The sequence below is a fragment of the Euphorbia lathyris genome, chromosome 9 (genome assembly GCF_963576675.1).
Source record: "Euphorbia lathyris chromosome 9, ddEupLath1.1, whole genome shotgun sequence".
In the NCBI taxonomy this organism is placed as follows: Eukaryota; Viridiplantae; Streptophyta; class Magnoliopsida; order Malpighiales; family Euphorbiaceae; genus Euphorbia; species Euphorbia lathyris.
Genome location: NC_088918.1, coordinates 38,134,128 through 38,159,986, shown reverse-complemented (window position 1 = coordinate 38,159,986; position 25,859 = coordinate 38,134,128). Strand labels below are relative to the sequence as shown.

The window sequence follows — 25,859 nt, the reverse complement described above, 5'->3', positions numbered from 1 at the left end:
TTATTAATTATTAATGGATTAAAACGAAACCTAAGCTAAATAGTCATTTGTAACCTAATCATGTAAAATTAAAATTTATAAAATCATTACTAATTAATTTTAATAATAGTATTTTAGTATGAAAATATTTTTTTATAATTTATCTGATTGTTTGGTTCAAATTTTGTTAAAAAGTTTTTAGATGGATCATTTTTCAATTAAAATTTTATACGTACACTAGAGCTCGAACTTTAGATCTCAAATTTAAATGACTTGAGGTCATTAACCACTAAAATCAATATTAATTCATTTAATATAAATAGTTAAATATTATATTATTTATTTTTAATATATTATTGAACATTATGAAATATTAAACTAATTTATGATAAATAGATAAATTTCTTATTTTGTTTATAATTATTTATTAAAATAATTTTAATATATTATTGATTATATATATATTAATGGTATACAAATTAGAAATACTGCATCAAAAAAAGTATCATATGAAAAATGGATTAACTATTATTCAAATTAAAATATTATATTGTTATAAATTTGCTTACATATCTATACTATATATAATAGTGGAAGCAAAGAGAAAATGAGAGAAGTGTTTTAGATGCTTATTTTATGAGTTGTCAAATATTTAAAAATCAACATTAAAAAGGATTTTAATTAATTAAAATTTTATATTTAATAAAATAATATAATTAACTTGATGATTTTCGAATGAGTTATGATAAATGAAAAGTCAAGTAACTTGAATGGGTGGGACTTGATGATTTTAATTCATTCAAGTGAGTTGAATGAATTAAAAAATAATAATAAATTTAATCATATAATAATTAGGGTAAGTGAAGATATTTTGTATTAATTAATTGTATTTAATAAGTATTATTATTACATCAACTGTTACAATTTATTGTACTATATAATGTAAGGAGTTTGTGATTTTTTTCTTCACAAATTTACATCTCCACAAACTTAAATCTTCAGGTACAACTATGATGAATTTTGTTAGAGTTATATGATCTTTTTTTTATGAATTGTTTTTTAATGAATTTATTTTCATGCAGTATGGCAATGTTGCAAATGAAGGGTTGTTTCAACCAAATTAATTACCTCTCTGTCGAAAAAGACACGTGGAGAATAAGAGTCAGAGTTATTAGGTCATGGGAAGCACTTATCACAAAAGATAACAATTCCATAATGAGTTTGGATATGATATTGCTAGATGAATAAGTATTTATGTAATATTTTTATATATTCATTAAAACTGAAAATCCATTTATATAATTTTTTGTTGCAAAAGGGTAGCATCATTCATGGAAGTATCCGTAAAGCTCAAATTGATAAATTTCGAAGCAAATTACTTATAGAGGGAAAATGATTAGAGTCACATTGTGGAGGGAAAGTAGCCATAAATTTTGATGGAATGTCAATTTCTACAAAAGATCAACCATTGGTTATTACTTTAACATCAATTATCGTGAAGAAGTATTTGGATAAGCATAATTACTAAATAGATACAAATATATTTATGTATGTAATAAATAAAATATTTTTTAATTGTAGGTCAATATACACCATCTTCGACTACATCAACCAAAATATATTTGAATTTCAACATTCCCAAAATCGAAGAAATTATGAACAAGTAAAATTATTTTGTATATTAATGATTTTGTCATTAACCAATTAACTAAAGTGTTTTTTTTTTATTATTTATAGGAATGTCAGAACAAAAGAATCAATTCGAATCATACCCAATGAAGACAACAATGAGGATTTGGAGAAAATGATATTTAAAATAGATAATTGTGACATTAAAAAGTTATTAAAAGAAAGTAGATTAAATATTTAAGAATTGCAAGATTTTTTAGAAAAAACATTACGTAAAAATGGAAAATGACATTGCAAACATGTCAATATGGACAATAGATTACAACTTCAACGACTTTTAAACACTATTATCAAACAATTATAAAGGTATCTTTATAAATTTAAATTATTTTAAAAACAATATTAATATCATTATATATGTAAATGATATAAAATTAAAAAATTATTTACTGTACAAAAAATTTAGCCACCCTCGCAACGTGCGGGCACAATACTAGTTTTAATTAAAATACATTAAATAATATTATAATATTATTACTAATATTACTTTTCATACTTAAATTAATAAAAATATATAAAACTTAATTAAAAAATATTTATACAAATTAATTAATGGTAGAAAGATAAACTTATCATTTATATAAAATTCATGGATGGAAGGACCAATTAATTAATTTTGTCAAAACTTAAAGACTTTATAGTATATTCCTATAAAAAAACTTTATAGTATATTTTTAAAAATAGATAGACTAACTATTATAATATGTATATTAAGTATATGTTTTTATAAAAAAAACCAATAGATTAGTATATAATTTTTAAATTTTTAAATTTTTAAATTTTTAAATAAATAGTTAATTTTCTAAAATAAAAGTTAATGGTTTCGGTTTTATTCAAAATCTAATAATCGGTTAATCGACTCAAATATACACACATATATAGGTGAATTATACAGTTGCTTTTTTTCCGTGAAAATACGGTTACTTTGTTTTGATATAAAGCGATCATATTTATTTTAAAAAACCAATGTTTATGATAAAAGCCAGCCGGAAGCCCATCAATACCCGGGCATTGATGGGCTTCCGGCTGGCTTTTATCATAAACATTGGGGAACAGTGAAGGATGGGGTTTGCAATTTTGTCGAGGGGGTGTTTAGAGGTTCTGAGGATATTAAGCCGGTTAATCAAACCCTCCTTGTTCTGATACCTAAAGTGGAGAATCCTTCTTCTTTCTTACAAATGAGGCTGATTAGTCTGTGCAATGTTCTTTATAAGACGATCACTAAAATTGTGGCTAATAGACTCCGTTGTATTCTCCCTGATATTATCAGCAAGAATCAAGGTAGCTTTGTGCCTGGTAGACAGATGATGGATAATATCGTTATTGTGCAGGAAATGGTTCATTCGATGAAAGTTAAAATGGGGAAGCGTGGTATTGTGACTTTAAAACTTGATATGGAGAAGCATATGATCGGCTTAACTGGAGTTTTCTTCTTGAGAGTCTGAAGCTTGCTGGGATCCCGGAGGATTGGTGGATGTTAATTGAGGTATGTATTACTTCTTCAGTGTTTCAAGTTATGATCAATGGGGATATATCGGATGATTTTGTTCCTTCCCGGGGCATTCGTCAGGGTGACCCTATGAGCCATTTCTTGTTCGTTATTGCTATGGAGAGGTTGACTCACCTTATACATGAGGCTGTGGCTATTGGGAGTTTCCATCGTGTGTCCATTAACAAGTTTTTCCCCCCTGTGACGCACTTGTTACGGATGATGTGATTATTTTTGTCGAAGGGAGTGAGGAGTAAATTGGTGTGATTATGGATATTCTCAATTGCTTTTGCTCTGCTTCAGGGCAAAAACTTAACATCTCGATACATGTTGTTGTGTAATTGACTACTAAATTAGTGAACCTAAAATATATTGTAACAAGTAAATCAATATATAATATATTAGTCATTTTAGATTGAATATATATTAACTGGTTTAAGAAAAAAAATTAAAATTATAAAAAAACAATCATATAATAAAAATAAAAACAATCATATAATAAAAATAAAGAGAAAAGAAATTTATATAATAATAATAATAAACATATTTTTCTTATTACGAAGGAAATGAGGAATAAAAAAAATGAGAATCAAAACATACAAATTCAGGGATTAAACTTCCACCCTAGCAAACAACTTCACTATATCTTTACTATGTAGCCTAGCACTATATTTTGTTATAAATCCAAGTCTACATACTTTTAACGACAACAATCTTAATAATTATCAAATTCGAAACAAATTCTGATCAGAAGTCTCCGTAAATCGGAGGCTCTAGGCGGCCGCCTATACGGCCTGCCCCTATAGCCGGCCCTCGACATGACTTTCTAAGGTATTTATTTTGAATAGAAATTTTTATAAATCCTTCTTTATAGGTTTCTATCCTATATCTCGACTCCCCGTATTAACAAGCACCATGAGTTTAATTCACCTAGAAAATGGCATACTAGATGCCTTTTATGCTTACTTTGTTCTTGATAAAGTAAGTTTTACTTTGTTTTTTCTAGGCCTAATGCATACCCAGCCCCCTAAAGTTGTCCGTTTTGTTCATTTAACCCCCTCACCTTACGGGACAACCCTTTAACCCCCTAAACTCCAAAAAAACGCTACTTTTAACCCCATATCGTCCGACGTGGCATTGACCTAGTCAACGTTTGTGTCTCAAACACAGGAGGCGCGTAGGAGGATTTTGTTCTTGCCTCCAACGGTAAAAAAAATACATACCCAGCCCCCTAAAGTTGTCCATTTTGTTCATTTAACCCCCCACCTCACGGGACAACCCTTTAACCCCCTAAACTCCAAAAAAACGCTACTTTTAACCCCATATGGGAAAGTCCTTAATATTAAGGACTTTCCCATATGGGGTTAAAAGTAGCGTTTTTTTGAAGTTTAGGGGGTTAAAATGTTAGACAAACGATTACGTCTGTCTTAAAAATGTTAGATGTGATTAACCAAAAAACAAAACGAACACAGAAAAATATATGAACAATAAAACTGAAAATTAAAAGAGAGGAGTTAGACAAATCTGAGGCCTGTATTAGCAGTTTCCTTAAGACAGATGTCGTCGCTATTGACGATCGTCTCCCAGGATACAACAGATTACGCAAGCGAACTCAAACCGTGTGTAGCCTAGTTATCACCGGAGTAGGAAAACAAGAAGAATGTGAACAGACAAAGAGTGTTTTGGAAAAACTTCAACAACAGCTTTTAGCTGCTTGTGAATTTTGACAATCCATTCTATATAAATAGAATATGTCATTTCACGAACAAACACGACTGTACACGGACAGACACGACTGTTTACGTACGAACACGACTGTTCACGAAGGACACGACTGTTCATGAAAGGAGATGTTTGTTGGTATTAAAATTAACAAATAATTTTATTCAAAATTTTCCAACAAAAGGGTTGTCCCGTAAGGTGAGGGGGTTAAATGAACAAAACGGACAACTTTAGAGGGCTGGGTAATGCGGGATACACACGTGTCACGCGCGTGACACACACGGACAACATTATATCTCGGCAGTCTAAAATATGGGGTTAAAAGTAGCATTTTTTTTTTGGAGTTTAGGGGGTTAAAGGGTTGTCTCTAAGTTGAGGGGGTTAAATGAACAAAACGGACAACTTTAGGGGGCTGGGTATGCATTAGGCCTTTTTTCTACCATTAGATGAGTTTATTTTGTCAAAGTTCATCACCATCCAATGGTGGAAAAAACAAAGTAATGTTTACTTTGTCAAAAACAAAGTAAGCATAGTCTAACCCTAAATTTAATAGTACTGTGTGTATATTAATGGGAAATATCCTTACTTTCTTTAGACCCCTTTAAACATGAAAACCGGATATAAAAGGTTTTGAAATCTACTGTTTTACTAACATAAAATAAAAGTCTCTTAATCAATTACTGCAACAATAGGCAACCCTCCTTTGTAAAAATGACAGAAATAATATTATAAGCAACTTTAATTTTTGAACTTTTTGGTTTTGAAATATTATATGTGTTGCTCGGTTAGAAGAGATAAACTGATTGTTTAGAGATAGAAAACTTCAAAAAAGATGATTCAAAACATAAAAAAACCGTGGTTTGTGGAAGTTACAGTTCTAAATAAAACTTTTTAATTTTATAGTTGTCAACTTTATAAGGCTTTTATATTAAAGTTTATGAATTTTACAGGAGTTAAATGCACTGGTGTGTGAATTTATATGATTGTCTCAAAATAGTCACTTAACTTTAATTTATTTCAATAAAATCACTCAATTTTAGGTTTTATCTCAATTAGGTCACTTCGGTGATTTCAATGGTTAAAATGGATCTAAATGATATCATGGATGACATGTGAGCGTGATTTAACTTAAATGTCTAACCGAAATGATACATGACAGCCACATGTTGGTTATTTTTATGAACAAAACTAATTTTTTTTTTCCATAAAAATAACCAGCACGTGGCTGTCAAATAGCGCATAAATGAATGTCATATGTCGTTTTGACTACATATCTAAGTTGACTCATGCTGATGTGTCACTCATGTCATAGTTCCGATCCATTTTAATCACTAAAATCGTCGGATTAACCTAATTGAGACAAAACTCAAAGTTGAGTGATTTTATTGAAACAATTTGAAGTTGAGTGACTATTTTGAGACAAACATATAAGTTCAGTGACCAACGGTGCATTTAACCCATTTTTATAGCCGTATTTTGAAGTTTAGAGGCTATAAAGAATGTAATACAAAGTGAGAGGCCATGAATGTAATTTACCCATAAATCAATCGAAGCAGCCGTCTCGTTTCATTTCAGCCAGTTTTCGTTCCATACCCAGATTAGGTAGATCAGGGAGAGACATGCCCGAAATATAGAAGCGTGTTTCTCTGCAGTGCACTACATATTCACTGAATAACTGCAGATTTTAGATCCAAAACACTAACAGTTAACTGACTGATAAGCACAGATAAAAGAGAAACTACAGCAAGGGAGATGGGGTGGGGAATGGCTATTTACGAGGGGGTGGTGATGGTCGGGTCGCTTTGTCTCTTAGGTTGGGCTGGGCTGTGGTTCTTGAACAGGAGATTATACAAAGAGTATGAAGAAAAGAGAGTACTAGTGCAGATCATATTCAGCGTCGTCTTTGCTTTCTCTTGCAATCTCCTACAGCTAGTCCTTTTCGAGATTATTCCTCTTCTCTCTAAAGAGTAAGTAACTATTTCTTTATAAATTGAGCGCTCTTTGTTTGCTTAGGCAATGGATAATCAAGATACATGTAGATAGAATTAGGGGAAATCAGAGCTGTAAAGCTAGTTTCTGGAGCTAAAGCAACTCTTCTGTTTGTTATTGAAATGAGTGAAAACAAGGTGGTACTTACAGAAGTTCTGTTTGTTTTCTAGGAAAAGAAAGAAAAAAATTGGACTCAAAAGAGTAGAAGATTTTTTTTTTAAATGGTTATACTCAATGGACATTCTGAAGAAAATGCTGTACGGTAGAGTTGATTTACTGATCTCAGATAGTTAATTTTGTTGCTTTATTTTCTTACTGTAGGTCAAGATGGATAAATTGGAAGTTGGATCTGTTTTGTTTGATATCCTTGTTGGTGTTCATGTTGCCTTATTATCATTGCTACCTAATGCTTTGTAGCAACGGTATGTTGATTTAATTTTCATGTTCTCATTTATTTGAATGTTATTTTTGCAAGTTCAGTTCAATTATTTTTTATGTCTTTCATTATTCCCTCTTACAAAAATTCATTATTGGGCGGTGCAGTCTTTGCTCTAGTGAATGTTATTTTATATGCATTCTTTATCACATGTATATCAACTTCAAGGGAACTCTCTTACTGAGCACACATGATAGTATTCCCCTTGCTTGTCTCTGTTCACTCTTATTTCTGCATTCTTAATATTACAAGAGAAATAGCTTCTATAGCTGATCAATCTAGTATAAGTTGAAGCAGTTTTCCAACATCAATCAGACATTAAGCAAATTTGAAGAGAAGGAGAAAGATTCCAAGCTATCCTTAATACACCCTGAAATTTCCATCACCATTTCCTGTACACTCACATCTTTACCTTGAAAAACAAGACGTTTCTCGACTTCCAAACCACATACGCAATGGGGTCGTGTGTAATTTTGCCGCATGTACCTCCAAAAGTCAGCAGTTGCTGCATCAGTTTCTCTAATATCCACCTCAGTGAATAACCCAACCTAACTATACCCCTCACCCAAGGGTCAGACCAAAATGAAAACTTTTTCCCATCACCTAACTTGTAAACAAAATGATGCGGAGCATTTCCTCAAGGGTTCGAGTCGCGGCAAAAGGAATCGTCGAATCGGGCGAGACACGAGGCGAGATCGGGCGCGTGGGGCAAATGGCCAAAATGGGCCAGATTTGCCCCCACACGGCGTGTGACATGTCCCACACGCCGTGTGGGGCTGCTCCTGCCCAAAGCTTCTAAGTTAGGAGCTGGGCGAGTGGCTCCATCTCTGGCAACAAAACGTTTCTTTTCTGCGACAGCAAATTCACTTTCAACGACGGAATGCTGATTTTTAGCGACGACGAATCAGCTTTTCAGCCCAAGAAGAAGACACACAAGGCTAGGGGACAAGGGGACCAAGACTGCCACAATTACTTACATCTCTTAATTACAATTATGCCATTTTAACCTTATTGTTTGTCCTTTTTGTTCTAATTCCCTAAATGCCATTTTGGCATTCCCTTCCTATTCTACCCCTCTCACTCTCTATTATTTGTAACCCTAGCTAGGTATTTTAGTCTTTGTCTTTGTATTTGAGAGAGCTATATAAGCCTCACTCTTTGTAAGGAAATACAACTTTTATCAATACAAATTATCATCTTCTTAATTGAAGCTTTTGTTAAGGTTTTCTAACCTTCAACAATGGGGAATGTCTATTTCCTATGGTTTTAGTCCGTAAAACCTGGGATTAACTCCTTCTAGTTTAGCTAGAGAAGAACTTCTTTGTTAGTTTACAATCAAAACTAACTCGTCCCGAAACTGATCCGCATCATAAAACTCTCACTGAAATCATCTCTTATCTTCAATATGTTCCTCCAACTCCAACAACTGGCCTCCAGAGGTTTTGTAATGCCCTAAAAACTCAACTTCTTAAGCTTATTAAAAATAACCCAAGAAGCCCAAAGAGTTTGTTTCTGACAAAGAATGTCCTATATATATATTTTCCTATGGGTTAATTAAACCTATAGCCACTCAACTTTGCCCTTACTAAGGTGATGGTCACTCAACTTCAAAACCGGACATAAAAATCACTCAACTTTTCGATTTACTAACATAAAAGTCTGTTGACCTTTGACCACTCCAATAGCAGGCAACCCTCCATTGTAAAGCTGATGGAAATGATATTCTGAGAAACTTTAATTCTTGAATTTTTGGGTTTTGAAGCCATTTAGGTGTTTTTTGGATAAGGGATAGAAAGTGGTTGTTTAGAGAGCGAAATCTCCGAAAATGGTGATTTGAAAAATCGAAAACGTGGTTCCATGTGAATTGTGGTTCTAAACAACTTTAGTTCTTGGAATTTTCTATTTTGAGGCCGTCAACAATCATTTTGAGGTTGTTTACTTTCATAAGGGACTTTTATGGTAGTAAACGTCAAAGTTGAGTGGCCATCATGTTAGTAAGGGCAAAGTTAAGTGGTCATGACTGTAATTTTCCCATATTCCTATAGCAGCCTTATTCCAAACACTAAGCTCTTTCACTCCCAAACCGTCTTCATTCTTAGGTTTAGAAACATTTTCCCAAGCCACAACAGCACTTTTGAGCCCGTTGCTCCCGTGTCAACAAAAAGCATCTATATTTTCTGTCAATTTCCTGAACAACTGAAGCAGGCAGAATAAAGATGGATGTCCAATGCACATGCATACTTTGAATCGCAAAATTGACTAATTGAACCCTCCCTGCTTAGGAAAGTAATTTAACCTCCCAGGAGTCGATTTTAGCTGTGATTTTAGTTATCAGAGGACCGTAATCAGCTTTAGTAAACCTAGTAGAGATCAAGGGAACCCCCAAGTATGACCATAATTTGAGAAATAGTAAATATTCCTGTTAATTCTATTTACATGATGAGTGTTTTTAGTGTATGTGTCTAAATCACAGTCCAGAAACATTCTGCCATTGGGTACTCGGCTTCTGTATATGTCAGTTACTTTTGAATTACTTCCGAAATTCAGAAAAATCTTCTATAACTGAATAGTTCATCTATCTTCTCTTTTACATCTGCAATATGTTTGGTTTATTTTTTACCTTTTCAATTCTAATGAACAGCAAGTTATGTTAAAACCTGTTGTCATTTGGCTTGCAGTTTCATTGTCATTCAGTAGGGATATCTTTGTGTTGATGCATGGGAGATGTTTCTCTCCTTTAGATGAGTAACTATTATTTGCATATACTTGCTGTTTTACTAGTATGAGTAAGTAATTTCACCAGTCGTTTTATCATGATTGAGAAGTTATTGGGTTATTGTTTAACTGTCCTTGTCTAATTTACACAAATTGGGCTTCTCATCAGGTGTAAGGAAGGAACGGGCTGCACTTGGAGCCATCTTATTCTTGTCGGCATTTCTTTATGCTTTTTGGCGCATGGGCATCCACTTCCCTATGCCTTCACCTGATAAAGGTTTGTACTTTTTCCATGTGTTCATAGCTGGTTCTCAATACAGGTTGTTTTATTTTTACAGATCAGAAACTAAATTATCTAATTCTATTTTGGTGGTTTATAAATTTTGATGGGAGGATGAACTCTTCTAGTTCTATTTACATAACCAAATCCTTGTAGCCTATATATCAGGACAAGGTTGAGCGTATTTATATATGGAACACCTAGTCATTGTTAGCATTGGTTTGCCTTGTGGCTGCTATGTTAAATATTTAAATACGATTTGATTTATTGGTCAGTCAAATATTAGCTCTTTATTTCCCATCTTTATATGCTGTATAGTCCAATATGAATTTTGAACAATTTTCTTCATAATGCATATAAGCAGTGTACTTATACATGCCGTGTATGTTAGGCGGTTTCCTTCTATAATTGATTTATTGTTTATGCAAACCTTTCATGATCATTATTTTGGCCTCTTAAGAATTCCATAGTGACTTCGTATTGTTTATCTACTTCCAATTTTCCATTATAGGTTTCTTCACCATGCCTCAGCTGGTCAGTAGAATTGGAGTGATCGGTGTTACTGTCATGGCTGTGTTGTCAGGATTTGGAGCTGTAAATTTGCCATACAGTTATTTATCTCTCTTTATTAGGTATGTACTATTGATTATTGTTGTCATTCTATGAGACTGCCTTTTTTTCCCCTATCCTGTTGTTTTTTCTTTTTTAATTTGATTGTATGTATTTTGGCATTTCTTTTCATTCACTCCTTAGCTCAATGGTTGACTTTGAAGGAGTCGTTTTAATATATTTTAGTAGTAATTCATGAGGGGATGAAATAATGGCTATAACTTGGGAATTTTTAACTTGAGTATATCACAGTTTGACGATGGTTGAGTAGTGGAGTGATCTATAGGGATGGGTTTCCACTCCATACACACACCCTTGCACATGTGCACGGCAAGCTCCAATTTTGAGTAACATGATGAAAGTTTAAAATGCTGTGGGATGGAAAGCTGATAAAGGAAACCTGGGGGTTCAAGAAACATTTTGACCTATGATCAGCCAAAAATCATATGTAAAGATTGATCATGAAAAAAAATGATATCTTCCTTTGCTGAAAATATATGGGGAGCTGGTAGAGGTTCTTGATTAGAAAATAAGAGAATTAAGTAATATCATTATGAAGCAAAAATAGGCATTGATTATTGGACGTTGATTGCCAGTGAATTACAGAAGTGAAAAATGGTAAAAGCCAATGAGCAGAAATTAATTATGCAAATTCCTTTCACTAATATGGTACTGAATTTTCTTAAATTTACCACCCTGTGTATTAGCATGTAAAAAAATAAGGCTTTTAGTTTCAAGTGTTTGCTCCTCACCCTCACCTCCCTAGTCCCACCAAAGACTTGGGTATTTTAAGGCTACTCCTTTCTGCTTGTGGCAAGATCACATAAGATTTTTTTTTTCATGCATATCATGATTTTTACTACTACTGTGGTATTGACTAAATTTTTATGGTTTTAGATGAGCAAAGGTAGATGCTTGCCCTCTGATTTGTTGCTGGTAGGATAAAGTGATTACTAACTTCTTGCAAATTCATATTTTTTGCATGGCAGAGAAATTGAGGAATCGGAGATCAAGGCTTTAGAAAGACAATTAATGCAATCAATTGAAACTTGTATTTCCAAGAAAAAGAAAATTATTCTTTCTCAAAAGGAGATGGAACGGAAACAGGGATCAGAGGAGGTTTCTTATCTTACTATCTTCACTTATTTTTACTCTTGTGCTGTTGCTGCATCTTTGATTTGCAATATTTGATGGCAAACTCTTCACATTTTCATTCAACTTGTCTATGCTTTTCTTTGAAATCTTTGGTTTTTGCTGCATCTTTTTAGTCTGTGAATTTGATTTACTCTATTTAATGTCGGGCAATTGTCAAAAGCAGTATTTACCACAATGCATGGAATTGTGCTCCTGATGTACATATGTGATATCTATCACATATATACTTTTACGACAGAAGTGGGTCAGAGAAGTATAATCTATAAACTGAAAGTTCCTTTTTGTGGAGGCTTTGCATTAGAGATAGCAAGTCTATTGGCACGATAATTGCTTTTTAATGCTTAAACTAGCTGATTTTTTTCTCTCTGTTACATGAAGCTTCTTCTTCTTTGCTTTATTGAAGGCGAACATGATGCTTCTTATGATCTATCACTCCTACTACTTGAATCCTCCCCTTCTTTCACGTTAGTGCTTCCTTAGATATGCATAATGTCTGATTCTGTCAACCCTTTCTGGACTTCTCCTCAAAGGGTGGTTCCCTCCATCCTCCTATGAATCCATTCATCTTTATTCTAAGTTTTCTCCTTTTTCCTGTATCTCCATCATTCCCAGCATCAGAATTATTATTTTTTATAATATTAACATTTTTCCATCTAATGCCAAAAGTTGAACAAGAAAATAAAACCACCAGCGATTCAATTCAACAATGATTTACTTTATGGGAAACATAAAGATGCATTATCTCATAAAAATCCTGAGATCTCAGTCCTGATTTTCAAAAATGTCTTTGAATAATCTAAGAACCATTAATCCTTTACAAAGATGTTAATTTTTGTTACTGTTTCCTGGTATTAATTTATAGGATAGGATTCTTCTGCATCTGTAGAAACATTAACATGGTTCAATTGAATGCATATTTAGGTTTAAGATGTAAATTCAACTTATCTTCTCAAAACTTTTCATCCACTGAACATTTCGGGGTTGCTATCTATGATTAGTGTAGTGAATCTCAATTCATAGATACTACTAACTCAAGAGTGTGCAATGCAGAATTTAAACGCTAGATCATTCTTTAAGCGGATAGTTGGAACAGTGGTACGAACAGTTCAAGATGATCAAAAAGAGCAAGGTCACTATTATTACCTTTACTTTGGCAAATATATGTTTTTTACAATTTTGTTTTTGAATTTGATAGTTCGTCATACCCTTTTTCTTCCCAATTTATTTTGCTGTTAACTTTTGGTGCTATGTGAATAAATATTGTTGCCATTTCTGGGTCTTCTTTTGTTTCAAAAATTCTACCCCATATGTGGTTTTCCATTAACAGGGTGTTTCAACATGTATACGTATTTAATCTAAAAAAGTTTATGTGCGAAGGCATCTGAGTTACATATTAGGCTTCATTCTCAAGCTTGTTAAATAAATTTTAACAGTGTTTTGATTCTACCCCATATCTGTTTTCCCATTAACAGGGTGTTTCAACATGTTCACGTATTTAATCATTTTTTAATGTGCAAAGGCATCTGAGTTATATATTAGCCTTCATCTTCAAGCTTGCTGAATAAATTTTAACATTGTTTTGATTTATGCATTATTTTTAACATGTAATTTTGTCATTTAGTGCTGCATCACTTGATATTACTCAACATTACATGTGGTTTCTTTTTTGTCGTGCATCTGTTACAGGTTCCTGTTGTCTTTCTTTGGTTCTTTGATATCTTCCCTTTCTCTTCTGCAGATATAAAAAACATGGAAGGTGAGGTGCAAGCTTTAGAAGAGCTTTCAAAGCAGCTTTTCTTGGAAATATATGAGCTTCGCCAAGCTAAGGTAGCATAATACTGTTGCTATTTATTAACTCTATTTCCATTACCTTCAAGAGCTAGGGTGCAAAAAAGGAAGTATATTATTCAATATTTTGAAGGCTTGTTGCAGACTTAATTTGCATGTGTGGAATAATTAAGACTTTTGATAATAATGCATAAATGCTGTGATCTTAAGTATCTTGAATTCATTGTAATACATGTCAGCGATACGAGTCTGAGTGATTGAAATTATGAAACATGCTACCCTCCTTGGAATGGGAAAATTTTATTCTTCTGCTCCATGTTTGACAATCTGCGTTTCCTATCTAGAGGGGGGAGTTGGTTCAGTTTTATGGTTGAATTGTGCATCTCTGTCTCTGTCCATTTCCTTTTCATTGAGTATCATGTGATACTTTCTGTGTTAAGAATATGATTCGCTAGTATAGAGTTCCACTGAACGTCCAGTAAATCTTAGTTCTTCTAAAGTCATTTGAATAATATCTCTTTTCAGTCTGTTGAATAAGATATTAGGGTCATACTAATAATGCTCCTTGTGGCAGTGTATTTTTTCTAGTCCATTTCTTTTGACTTCTTGCACTTGTTAAGTACATGTATTTTTCTGTGCATTATTCATTTCATGCTAAAATGATAATAGTGTGTCTGTATGTGTTTAGTGCTGCACTGATGTTAGTTTTGATTCTTGTTAACCAGCTCTCAGTTTTGTTCTTACTTGCAGGAGGCAGCTGCTTTTTCTCGAACCTGGAGGGGGCACATGCAGAATCTACTCGGCTATGCATGTTCTATCTATTGTGTGTACAAAATGGTTAAGGTATGGTTCTCACTGGCTTGATGATTGTTCAAAATATTCTTAAATAAAATTCTTTCACAATACATAGTCATTGCATGATATATTAAGGTATGGTTCTCACTGGGATTGATGAGAGTTCAAAATATTCTGAAATAAAATTCTTCACAATACATTGTCATTGCATGGTAATATTATTTGAGTGATTGTTTTTCATGGAATGAGAAAACTTTACTGGATTACCCCTTTTGCAACTGCAATGTTTTTTTCGTTTACCTCTCAACATCTTTCCCAGACAGAAAAAGGTCTGATTCGTTGGTAAATTTTTGTGTTCCTTCTGGTTTTCCCTTGCCATCTACTTAGAGAATCTAAATTCCTGCCTTTTTGTTGAATCAAAATACAATCTAGTTATTGCTTGCAGACCATTTTGCTAAGGCAATGGCGTAATGCAAATTACTTTAGTTTTTTTACACTGGTGCTTTGATTTCTTTTGAATTTTAAGTGAGCAAGAAGTGATTAATTGTGTGCTTGTTTATGCAGTCTTTACAAAGCATTATTTTCAAGCAGGTAATTTCTGTCCCTCAGTGATTCCTTGTGATATGCCTGATTTTGTGTTTCTTACCGTTTCAGATCCTTGAATCATTTGTGCTGTCATTTGTTTCCGTTTTTGAGATAATGCTGTTTTCCAGGCTGGCTCAGTAGATCCTGTGACAATGACTATTAGCATATTCTTCCGGTTCTTTGACATAGGAATAGATGCTGCATTACTGTCACAGGTCAGTTAGATAAAATTTTAATTTAGACCTCAAATTTTGTGAAGTTTTCTTGCAAGAAAGATGGATAATGTTTACTTGTATTTTGGGAGAAAATATTCTGAAATCCAATACCAATTGGAGTTCTTTGGGTCTTTGTTTTTCGTATTCCTTAATGTTGTAAGGAATATTTCTTAGCCAAGGTCATTGTCTTACATTTGCTTTTGTTGTACAGTACATTTCATTGTTATTCATTGGAGTGTTGGTCGTTATTTCAGTTCGGGGGTTCTTAACAAATCTAATGAAGGTAATTGTGGCTTCTTATTAGTTTGCTCAATTTATTTGCTGGGGAGTTATGATCATTGCTCTCTGTTGTTTGTCATGCTTATTTTATATAAGAACTCGAACTGTAATAGTTATGAGCCTTGTTTATCAAACTGGACAAGTTAGAAATCTCTAAAAGAACTTAAGACTAACCGCTTGCTGAGTTTGTGATAAAAAAAAGGTTTGCTGTATGATTGGATTTAAGTCAGCATTAGTCCCAATTAGTTCAGTTTAACTATTCTATATGCATGCACCTCTCGTTGTCTCCATTTTAACTTGGTCACTTGCTCTAAGATCTGTTCCTGGATAGACTAAATTGAACCTATTTATATTAATAATTGACTTGCATGTGTTTCGCTGTGGTAGTTTTTCTTTGCAGTTTCTAGAGTAGGAAGTGGATCTTCAAGTAATGTTGTACTTTTTCTATCCGAGATTATGGGAATGTACTTCCTCTCTTCCATTCTTTTGATAAGGAAAAGTTTAGCAAATGAATACAGGTATGATAAACTATTCATGACTAAATCATTTTTCGTTTTTAAATTTCTGATTCTAGACTTGTACATGTTTAATTAGGTTTACAGTTTATAATGAGCACTTTAAGCCCAGTAGGATTTGTATATGAAAATATAGTTTTCATTTGGCTACCTAGTTGCAAATGTAGTTTCTAGCAATTGCTTCTGAAGGCCCATTTCCCTTTTTTCTATTTCTGGTTTGATAACAGCAGCTATATGGTTTCTAAGACAAAATTCACAAGACTATTTGAATAAAGAGGAGATTCCTCTCTTAGTCATACAGATCAACACACCAGAACACTAGGATTGACAAATAGGACAACGTTACTGTTTGTTAATTGTTCATTGCATCATACAAAGGGTTAGGATCTGATTTCCACACTATTATACAGCTCGCGAAGTATTCTTCATTTTATCTGAGATGGTATTTCTTGACAGGATGATCATAACAGATGTGTTGGGTGGAGATATTCAGTTCGACTTTTATCACCGGTGGTTCGATGCCATCTTTGCAGCAAGTGCTTTCCTTTCTTTGCTTTTGCTTTCGGCACACTATACATCACGACAGTCTGATAAACACCCAATCGATTGATATACTCATTGTGTAAGTTCTGTCAATGCAATTCTTGTTTCCTCGGTCAATTATAGTATTCTAAAGCGGAACTATTACACAACAAGTTCCTTTGTCTTTAATCAGCTTGATAGTACAGAAATTTGTGGACAGGATACAGTGAAGTCTATAATCTATTTGTTTTGTTCTGGTTATCAATTGATGTATTACTTAGTTAACCAATACTTTTAGTATGCTTGAAAGCAATTCTTTTAGTATTCCCGAAAGCAATACTTTTAGTCTAAGCCTTCGAGTTAAAATATCACCTAAAGTTCCTTTTCTTCGAGATACCTAAAATTTCTACACTGGTCCATGATGTGCTTTTACCTCTGTGGTTGTTGTGTTGCTGCAAACTATTTACCATGTTATAGCATATGTGGAACAGGGACCATACTTGTGAGATTCTGATTACCCTTCCAACTTCCAAGGCAAAAAGAGGTACTTCTTCATATTCTTTCTATTTTTTCTAGATTTTTTTCCTTGCTATATTTTAGAGTCAAGTAGGAATTTATAAGCTTAGGCATTTCTCTTGCATATAAGGCACCTTTAGGGAGTGGAGTTGTGCTTAAAGAAAAATTAATATTGGAAGCAAAAGTGGCATAAATAGGACAGAAAGGCAAAAGATAGGGCATGATGAAAAATCCCTCATTTCAAGAAAACAAAGGCATTCGCTATGAAAATGAGAACTGGGCATTACCAAAAGGGCTTGCCATTTCGGATCTCTGCACATTAACTTAACTCCGAATAAAAGTCCCAAGGAATAGCCCAAGTCCATGAAGAAATGCAGACCGCATTCTTCCAAAGCCATTCTCTTAATAACAGATTGACCCCTAAAATTTTAAACAACTGATATCGAAGTTGCCTAGTCCAATGTTAGGCCACCACATACTAATCTAAGCATAAGAGCTGCAAGGCCACTTACAGATGTCAAGTTCTACATACTTTATACTCCAGATATCCAAATCTAAGCATAAAAGGGGGATCAAAAGGCCACCTGCAGTTGTCAAGTGCAACCTTTATACTTTAGATATCCAAATTTAACCATAAAAGAGGACACAGATGGAGTTGGTGTTGAGATATCTCATATTGACTAGATAATGACCCGAATACCAATAATAAATTTAGGTGATTCTCTCTTATAAAATACTTTTTGAGAGTGAGTTGGGGCACATTTTTGTTAATAACTTAAATATAGCTAAACTCCTACAGCCTTTAAATAACTAAAACTATCGGTCATATATATGTAAGAATTATTATGGTATAGAATTCTTTGTCCCAAACCAATTTGGCTGCATCAACTGAACAAGCTTGATCTTGCAGCAGATTTAGCTCTCTATGGATAAATAGAATTAAGATAAATTCAACAAATGAGTTTTAATATATCCTGTTTTGGTTGACTTAGATTGTAATCAGTATGAATATAATAGGCAACAACAACAGAATTTGCACGACTTGGTTAGATTGATACACTATCATGCTATTTTTTATATTTGAAATGCAACACCATATTGATAATTATCTGTATGGTGAGATTGTTGATTTTTACCCTCTTAAACTTACTGGTTAGGTTCCAGTGGTTTTCAACATCGAAAGTTCAGATGAACAACCTAGCTGATTCTCGATATCTCATCTATCCACAAACAGAAAACACCCCACTCCATTTTGCTCAAATTTCTTTTGTGGTCCAAAATTATATATTTTGTGGGTTATTGCAGATAGAGGAAATAACCGAAAGATAGAATGAGAAATATGAATGAAGACAAGGACTTTCTGCAAACAGCAGAGCAAACAAGGAGTGTAGGAATATACAATATAGAGATTGATGTTATTTTTGTGAATAGTTTGTGTGCGATGATAGTTTAAGTAATTGAAGTGATGATGTTTACTAGGACACACTATTCCATTAATTCATTAGTGATAGTTACTAGCGATATCAACATGATTTTGATTTGTTTTCATCCGATGCCTTGCGTTGGGCTGTCCGGTTGCCACTTATAATTGGAATCCAAAATCCTTTTTCCAACGTAATTCATTTATTGGTTAACTTCTTTTGTATCAATTTTATCAGGTTTCGTGTTGTAATTAATATAAGAGTTTGTTTTTATTTCGTGCATCTTTTTAAAAAATTGTTGATATAATAATAATGATGATGTATGACGATGTTGATGACTCAAGCTAATCTCTCTATAATGTAGGAGATTGATGAGATATGAATTAAGGATAAATTTGAAGTATAATTTGACTTTTTAACTCGACATTTAGGATCAAATTTAACTTAAAATGATGCGTGTTTATAAATGATTGATAGTTATTTGATATATGTTACTTTTTCATTAGGATACATGTCATTTTGGACTTATTTGACTCTAGATGTTAAGTTGAGAGACCAAACTGATATTCTAATTTGATTTTGGACTAAATTGATTTTACTAAAGAACTTTTAGAGGCTAAATTGATCCTAATTTTGATGAAATCTATACCAAAGTTTTGTACTTCTTTTCATTTTTCATTCAAAAAAGTGAAATTCTCTCAACCACGAAGAACAAAACGAAGAAAAATCATGCCTCCAAAACAAGGAAAAATAATTGAACATCTAAGTTTCGTATTTATCAATACCAATAATCTGAAATTTAACGAATTTAACTTAAAACGAAATTTTTTTTCCGTTGAATTTGCACTAAACGGGTAGTCCATACGGTCCGGTCCATGGACCGATAGCATGAACTACCCTATTTCACCTAGGCAAAACTAGGGGTGCACACAAAAATCCGGAAAACCGAAAAACTGAAAAACCAAACCGAAAATAAGGTTAACCGAAACCGATGGATTAGTGTACGGTTTTTAATTTTAAAAATAGTGGTTAATGGTTACGGTTACGGTTTTTGTATTTCAAAAACCGTGGTTAACCGAAACCGACCGAATATCAATAAAATATTAAAAATATATAAAAAATCAATTATATTAATAATATTAATCCACTCTATTCCACCGATTATATTATACAATCCATCCATTATTAATTTATGGCAAAAAGCATCCTGAGGCCCCTGATCTTTCATTGTTTGGTGCATTAAGCCCTCGATCTTTTATTTAGACACATTGAGCCCCTGATCTTTCACCATTTGATGCATTAAGTCCTCAATCTTTCATTTAGACACATTGAGCCCTTGATCTTTCATATATGAGTGTATTAGGTCCTTCCATAAATCAATTAATATATAGGTTTATTAAGGGCATGTTTGGTGTGACAACAAATGATGTTCTAAAAATAACAAATTCTAAAATAAAAAATATATTATACAAATAGATATGTTAGGTTAAAAATAAAAAAAAAATAGATAAAAGGACCACAAGGTTAATATTGGTAAAAGATAGGGATCTTAAAATGTGTTTTTCAAAATAAGGGGACTAAACAGTGCGTTAGATAAAAACTAGGGGACTAATAAATTATTTACCCTTGATAAAATTACCCTTCTTATTTCCACAAAATGTGCTTCAATTTTAACATTATTTTTATTTTTAGAACATAATTATCGAAAAACAAGGTTTTATTGTGTTCAATAAATTTTTTATTTTAGAATTTGTTATTTTTAGAACATCATTTGTTGTCACACCAAACATGCCCTTAATAAACCTATATATTAATTGATTTATGGAATGAACTAATACACCCATATATGAAAGATCAAGGGCTCAATGTGTGTAAATGAAAGATCGAGGGCTTAATGCACCAAATGGTGAAAGATTAGGGGCTCAATGTATCTAAATAAAAGATCGAGGGCTTAATGCATCAAACAATGAAAGATCAGGGGCCTTAGGATGCTTTTTGCCTTAATCCATTAACTATTATATCATACGTTGAAATGGAGTTTATAGAAATTTTAATTTACATGAGGCAAAAAAATTAGGTTTCATGATCATTATTCTTTTATAGTTTTAATTTTTGGGATAGAAAGTTCTGTATATGTCTCTACTTAGATAGAATAAAACCTTACCACATTATGTGATTTGATATTTTCAGTTCATATTTATGAGTCAGTTTATTAAACTTTGATTTGGTTGGTAGTTAATGTCATAGACTTTAAAATGCATCAGTTTATTTTATTTGGCAATAAATTTTAATTTGAATTCTTTTATTATTTTTATGTTTAGTTACTAATGGTTAGAAACCGAAATAAAAAGGTTAACCGACCGAATAATTGGTTAACCGATTAGTGGTTAACCGAATTTAGTGGACTAGTGTATGGTTAGTGTATTTAAAAAACCGATAAAATGATTAACCGACCGAATTAACCTTAATGGACTGGTTAACCGACCATGTGCACCCCTAGGCAAAACGGGTAGCCCACCCTATTTTGCCTAGGCAAAACGGGCAAAATAGGGTGGGCTACCCGTTTTGCCCAGGCAAAATAGGGTAGTCTACCCGTTTTGCTTTAGAAAAAATGGGTTTATTTATTTATTTTTTTAATTATAGATAAATTATGTATTGATTGGAAATAAAAAATACGTATTGAAGTGTCCAATTAATTTTTATTTAGTAAATTATATTTATTTACCTTTTAGAACGTAAATTTAATTATACGTAAATTATAATAAATATTAATTATAGATAAATTATGTATTGATTGGAAATAAAAAATACGTATTGAAGTGTCCAATTAATTTTTATTTGGTAAATTATATTTATTTACCTTTTAGAACGTAAATTTAATTATACGTAAATTATGTATTGACTGGATAGAAAAAACGTATATATAAATTATTGATTGGAAATAAAAAATATGTAAATTATGTATTGCACGCGTTAATACGTAATTTATCTATAATTAATATTTATTATAATTAAAATAAATAAATAAATAAATCTATTTTCCCTAAAGGAAAACGGGTAGCCTACCCGTTTTTCCTAGGCAAAATAGGGTAGCCTACCCGTTTTGCCTAGGTGAAATAGGGTGGTTCATGCTATCGGTCCATGGACCGGACCGTATGGGCTACCCGTTTAGTGCAAATTCAACGAAAAAAAAAATTTCGTTTTAAGTTAAATTCGTTAAATTTTAGATTATTGGTAAATACGAAACTTAGATGTTCAATTATTTTTCCTTGTTTTGGAGGCATGATTTTTCTTCGTTTTGTTCTTCGTGGTTGAGAGAATTTCACTTTTTTGAATGAAAAATGAAAAGGGCAAACAAAAATGTCAAACAGGAGGCGACGGTAAGGAAAATAGGGGCGACGAATAGCAAAACCCTTAAAATATTATAAGCATTTAATAGGGTAATATATTTATATTTATTATTGTATTATTTACATTTATTATTACATTGAAGTTTTAAATATAACAAAATCTATTAATGTAAATATTGGAAGTATACAATTGTATTTAATTTATTCAAAGTTCAATGCAATAATATATACAAATATTAGAAATACACATAAATATACTACCCCATTAAATGCTTATATACAGTCCTAAGGACTGTATATATCATAGCCCTTTAAATAATTAGTTATTTATTATTATATTATATTGATCATAATAATTATCATTATTTTTAATAATAATATCTAGATTATTATAAGAAAATATTATTATTTTTTAACACTATTTTTTAATATAATATATAAAAAACAAAAAGTACACATTAAAAAATAAATACTTCACAAAATAAATATATTTATAACAATAAAATACTCATGTTTTATATTAAAAAACTTATCGAATGCATGTATCACGTTTAAAGAGAAAGGAAAACCCTCAACCCATACTTCACATCCATAAGATGTCGGTGGCGGAGATGCGTATGTTGAGATGGATGTGTGGTCATACGAGAAAGGATCGGGTGAGTAATGAAATAATTAGGACAAAAATAGGGGTTACATCTATTGAGAATAAAATGAGAGAAAACCGACTAAGGTGGTTTGGCCATATGAGACGTAGAGCGCTTGATGCGTCGATTAGGAGGACCGAAGAGTGGCAAAAGGATGTAGTGGTGAGGGGTAGGGGAAGACCTAAGCAAACTTGGAGGAAGGTGATCGAACGTGATATAGGACGGAGTGAAGGGAGCGAATTTATGTCGCTGACACGACTTGATTTCACGGTTTTATATGATGGTTCATGTTAGCCGATCTCGAATCATTTCGGGACTAAGGCTTTATTGTTGTTGTTGTTGTATAACAATAAAATACTCATGTTTTATATTAAAAAAACTTATCGAATGCATGTATCACGTTTAAAGATAGGGTCATAGGTAAACTCTCAACCAACAGGCTAAGAGTTTCGTTATTGACAGAATTATCCTTCTTATTTCCACAAAATATGTTTATTCTTTAACATTATTTATATTTCTACAACATAATTACCGGAAAAACAAGGTTTTGGTGGGTTCAATAATTTTTTTATTTTTTATATAGATTATTTTTATTAATTTGTGTAACACATTTTTTATTTTATAATAGGATAAGGTGCAAAAATACCTCCAACATTTATAGCTATGAGCAATTTTACCCTTAACGTCTAAAATGGTGCAATTATACCCCTAATTTTCGCAGCCAAAAGCAATTTTACCCATAACATTGATAATTTGGATCAATTTGAGAAATAATTTATCAAACTGTCTTCTTGATCAGGAATATTGTCATCTACACTTCACATGTGCACTATTTTATCATCGTTAGTAACAGTGTCACACCCAACCCTAAACGACCTCAATCGGCATCGGGCGTGAAATAGAAAGATCATAATCAATACTTAGAAGTCTCCAATCATCCAAATATCATTATATTACAATTAAATACCAAAGTTCTAACCATAATTCTAACTATAAGCAACAACTTCCGATCCTTGCCTAATCGGTCGGTAACCTTCTCACTATCATGTACTTTCTCACCTAAAAACATTAAAACATTTAAAAAGGTGAGACAAAAATCTCAGTAAGAAACTATCAGCTATAAAAACCAACTTTACTTCACATAGCTACATATATATACCTTTATAAAGGGATTTAATCAAAACCTTATAAAATATACTCAAAACTTAACGTTCATATAACTTTACTAATATAAGGTATCTTACGTAAAACTTTATATCAAAATCAATCATAACTGAAAACATAATCCAAATGAATTTAAAACATTGAATCCATCCTCGAGTTTCTCCCCTTAAGTATCAATACATAACCACATATATAATCGAGACGTCTCTTAACATTGCCTATCCCATATGGTCTTACCCAATACTTCGCTGCCATACCCAATAGGTCTTAAGACTGTGTACACAGGTCATGTCCCTCACTGAACATGATCTTCAAATATAAAACCACCGATCCGGATAACTCTCGATGGATATAAAATCATTAAATCATAACGTGCTCAAATTTCCTTTCACAATCAAATTGCAAACTATTTCATAATCATAAATCATTTGGCTTCAATTAGCCCTTTGTATCATAAAAATCATATTTGGACTTCAATCCCAAAATAATAACAATAATAACCGCAACAGCTTTCTCAATCCAAAAACAATTCGTAAGAAATCATCAAATTCATTTTATTCAATATATATATACATTGAAGCCAAAAACATATATGTATATATGTAAATCAACCAAATTAAGCCTTAAATCAACGTAATCAAGTAAAATCTGAAATTCACATAGAAGTATAGTCAATAGCTTCATTTGAACCATAATTTCATACTCCCTCCATTTCAAAATAATTGTCACTTTTGATCAAATTTTTCCATTTCATATTATTTGTCAGGTTTAGTTTCCAATGCAACTTTTTCCTATTTTACCCCTATTAATGAGCTTAATATTAATTACACTTTTTGCTATTTTAAGTTTTCAATGTATGGAGGGAGTAATAAAAAACAAAATCATGAAAAACCTCAATTTTACAAAATTCCTGCATCACCCTAACATATCAATTTCTGAAAACTCTTTGATTATATATATATCTATATACATAAAACTCAAAATATAGTTGATGGTTACTTACCTTGGTCACTAATTGAACAAAATACACCTGATCGATTCGCCGCTAAATTCTATCTAAGACGTTTCCCTCCAAACACTTCCGAAACTCAAAAACTCTTCGGTTAGGACTTAGATCTATGCATAAGGATGCTATGGTTTCAATTTCGAGTGATTCGGACGGTCGAATCTCCGTAAATCAAAGAAACGGTGGAGAAACGGTCCAAAAACGATAAAAATGACGAAGAAGATAAAAGAAAAAGAAACGAAAAAGAAAAAAAAATCCATCATCCTCATCTCCCACCTCTTATTCCAAATCTGGTAAATATCCAGTTTGGTCCTTCATCTTTATATAATCTTTTAAAAATTACTCTAAACCAAATAAAAATCATATACCTAATAATTATAATATATACTAATATCAAAATATAAATTTTAGAAATTTAGACACGGACGTGACAATTCTCCCCACCTTAAGAAATTTCGTCCTCGAAATCCACGTTCTCTAATCTAAATTTTCTTTCTCAACTAATCTCTAAGATCACAAAATTATTTCACATTATCAAGATTCCTCAAAATCATCATAAGACCACAATCCTTCCATTAACTTCATCATTTATCCATATCCACATCACTGTACCTCTCAATTTCAACCTAGTTAATTTCATTACCAATAAATCCACAATAAAACTTCAAATATCATATATTCAATTTTATATGATATAATATTAACTTCATCATTTATCCATATCCACATCACTGTATCTCTCAATTTCAACCTAGTTAATTTCATCACCAATAAATCCACAATAAAACTTCAAATATCATATATTCAATTTTATATGATATGATATTAACTTCATCATTTATCCATATCCACATCACTGTACCTCTCAATTTCAACCTAGTTAATTTCATCACCAATAAATCCACAATAAAACTTCAAATATCATATATTCAATTTTATATGATATGATACACTTTATATTCGTATTTTCCTAATATACACAAAATCTCACTTTAA

The 25,859-nt window shown here is 32.2% G+C and overlaps 1 protein-coding gene across 4 annotated transcripts; it reads left to right on the top strand.

Moving 5' to 3' along the window:
* Window positions 1-6,422: 6,422 nt before the first annotated feature.
* On the top strand, window positions 6,423-18,975 carry LOC136205824 (GPCR-type G protein 1). Of its 4 annotated transcripts, none has more exons than XM_065996623.1 (15): window positions 6,423-6,846; window positions 7,190-7,290; window positions 10,189-10,296; window positions 10,811-10,931; window positions 11,898-12,027; window positions 13,114-13,192; window positions 13,802-13,890; window positions 14,602-14,694; window positions 15,211-15,237; window positions 15,360-15,446; window positions 15,658-15,729; window positions 16,113-16,243; window positions 16,697-16,862; window positions 17,254-17,306; window positions 18,584-18,975. In XM_065996623.1, the coding sequence occupies exons 1-13, from the start codon at window positions 6,632-6,634 to the stop codon at window positions 16,848-16,850; spliced, it is 1,407 nt and encodes a 468-aa protein (XP_065852695.1). In that variant the 5' UTR covers window positions 6,423-6,631; the 3' UTR covers window positions 16,851-16,862; window positions 17,254-17,306; window positions 18,584-18,975. The 4 variants fall into 4 exon arrangements, with proteins under 4 accessions (XP_065852695.1, XP_065852697.1, XP_065852698.1 ...); XM_065996625.1 differs by having other exon boundaries at window positions 18,436-18,975; XM_065996626.1 differs by having other exon boundaries at window positions 17,240-17,306.
* The last annotated feature ends 6,884 nt before the right edge of the window (window positions 18,976-25,859 follow it).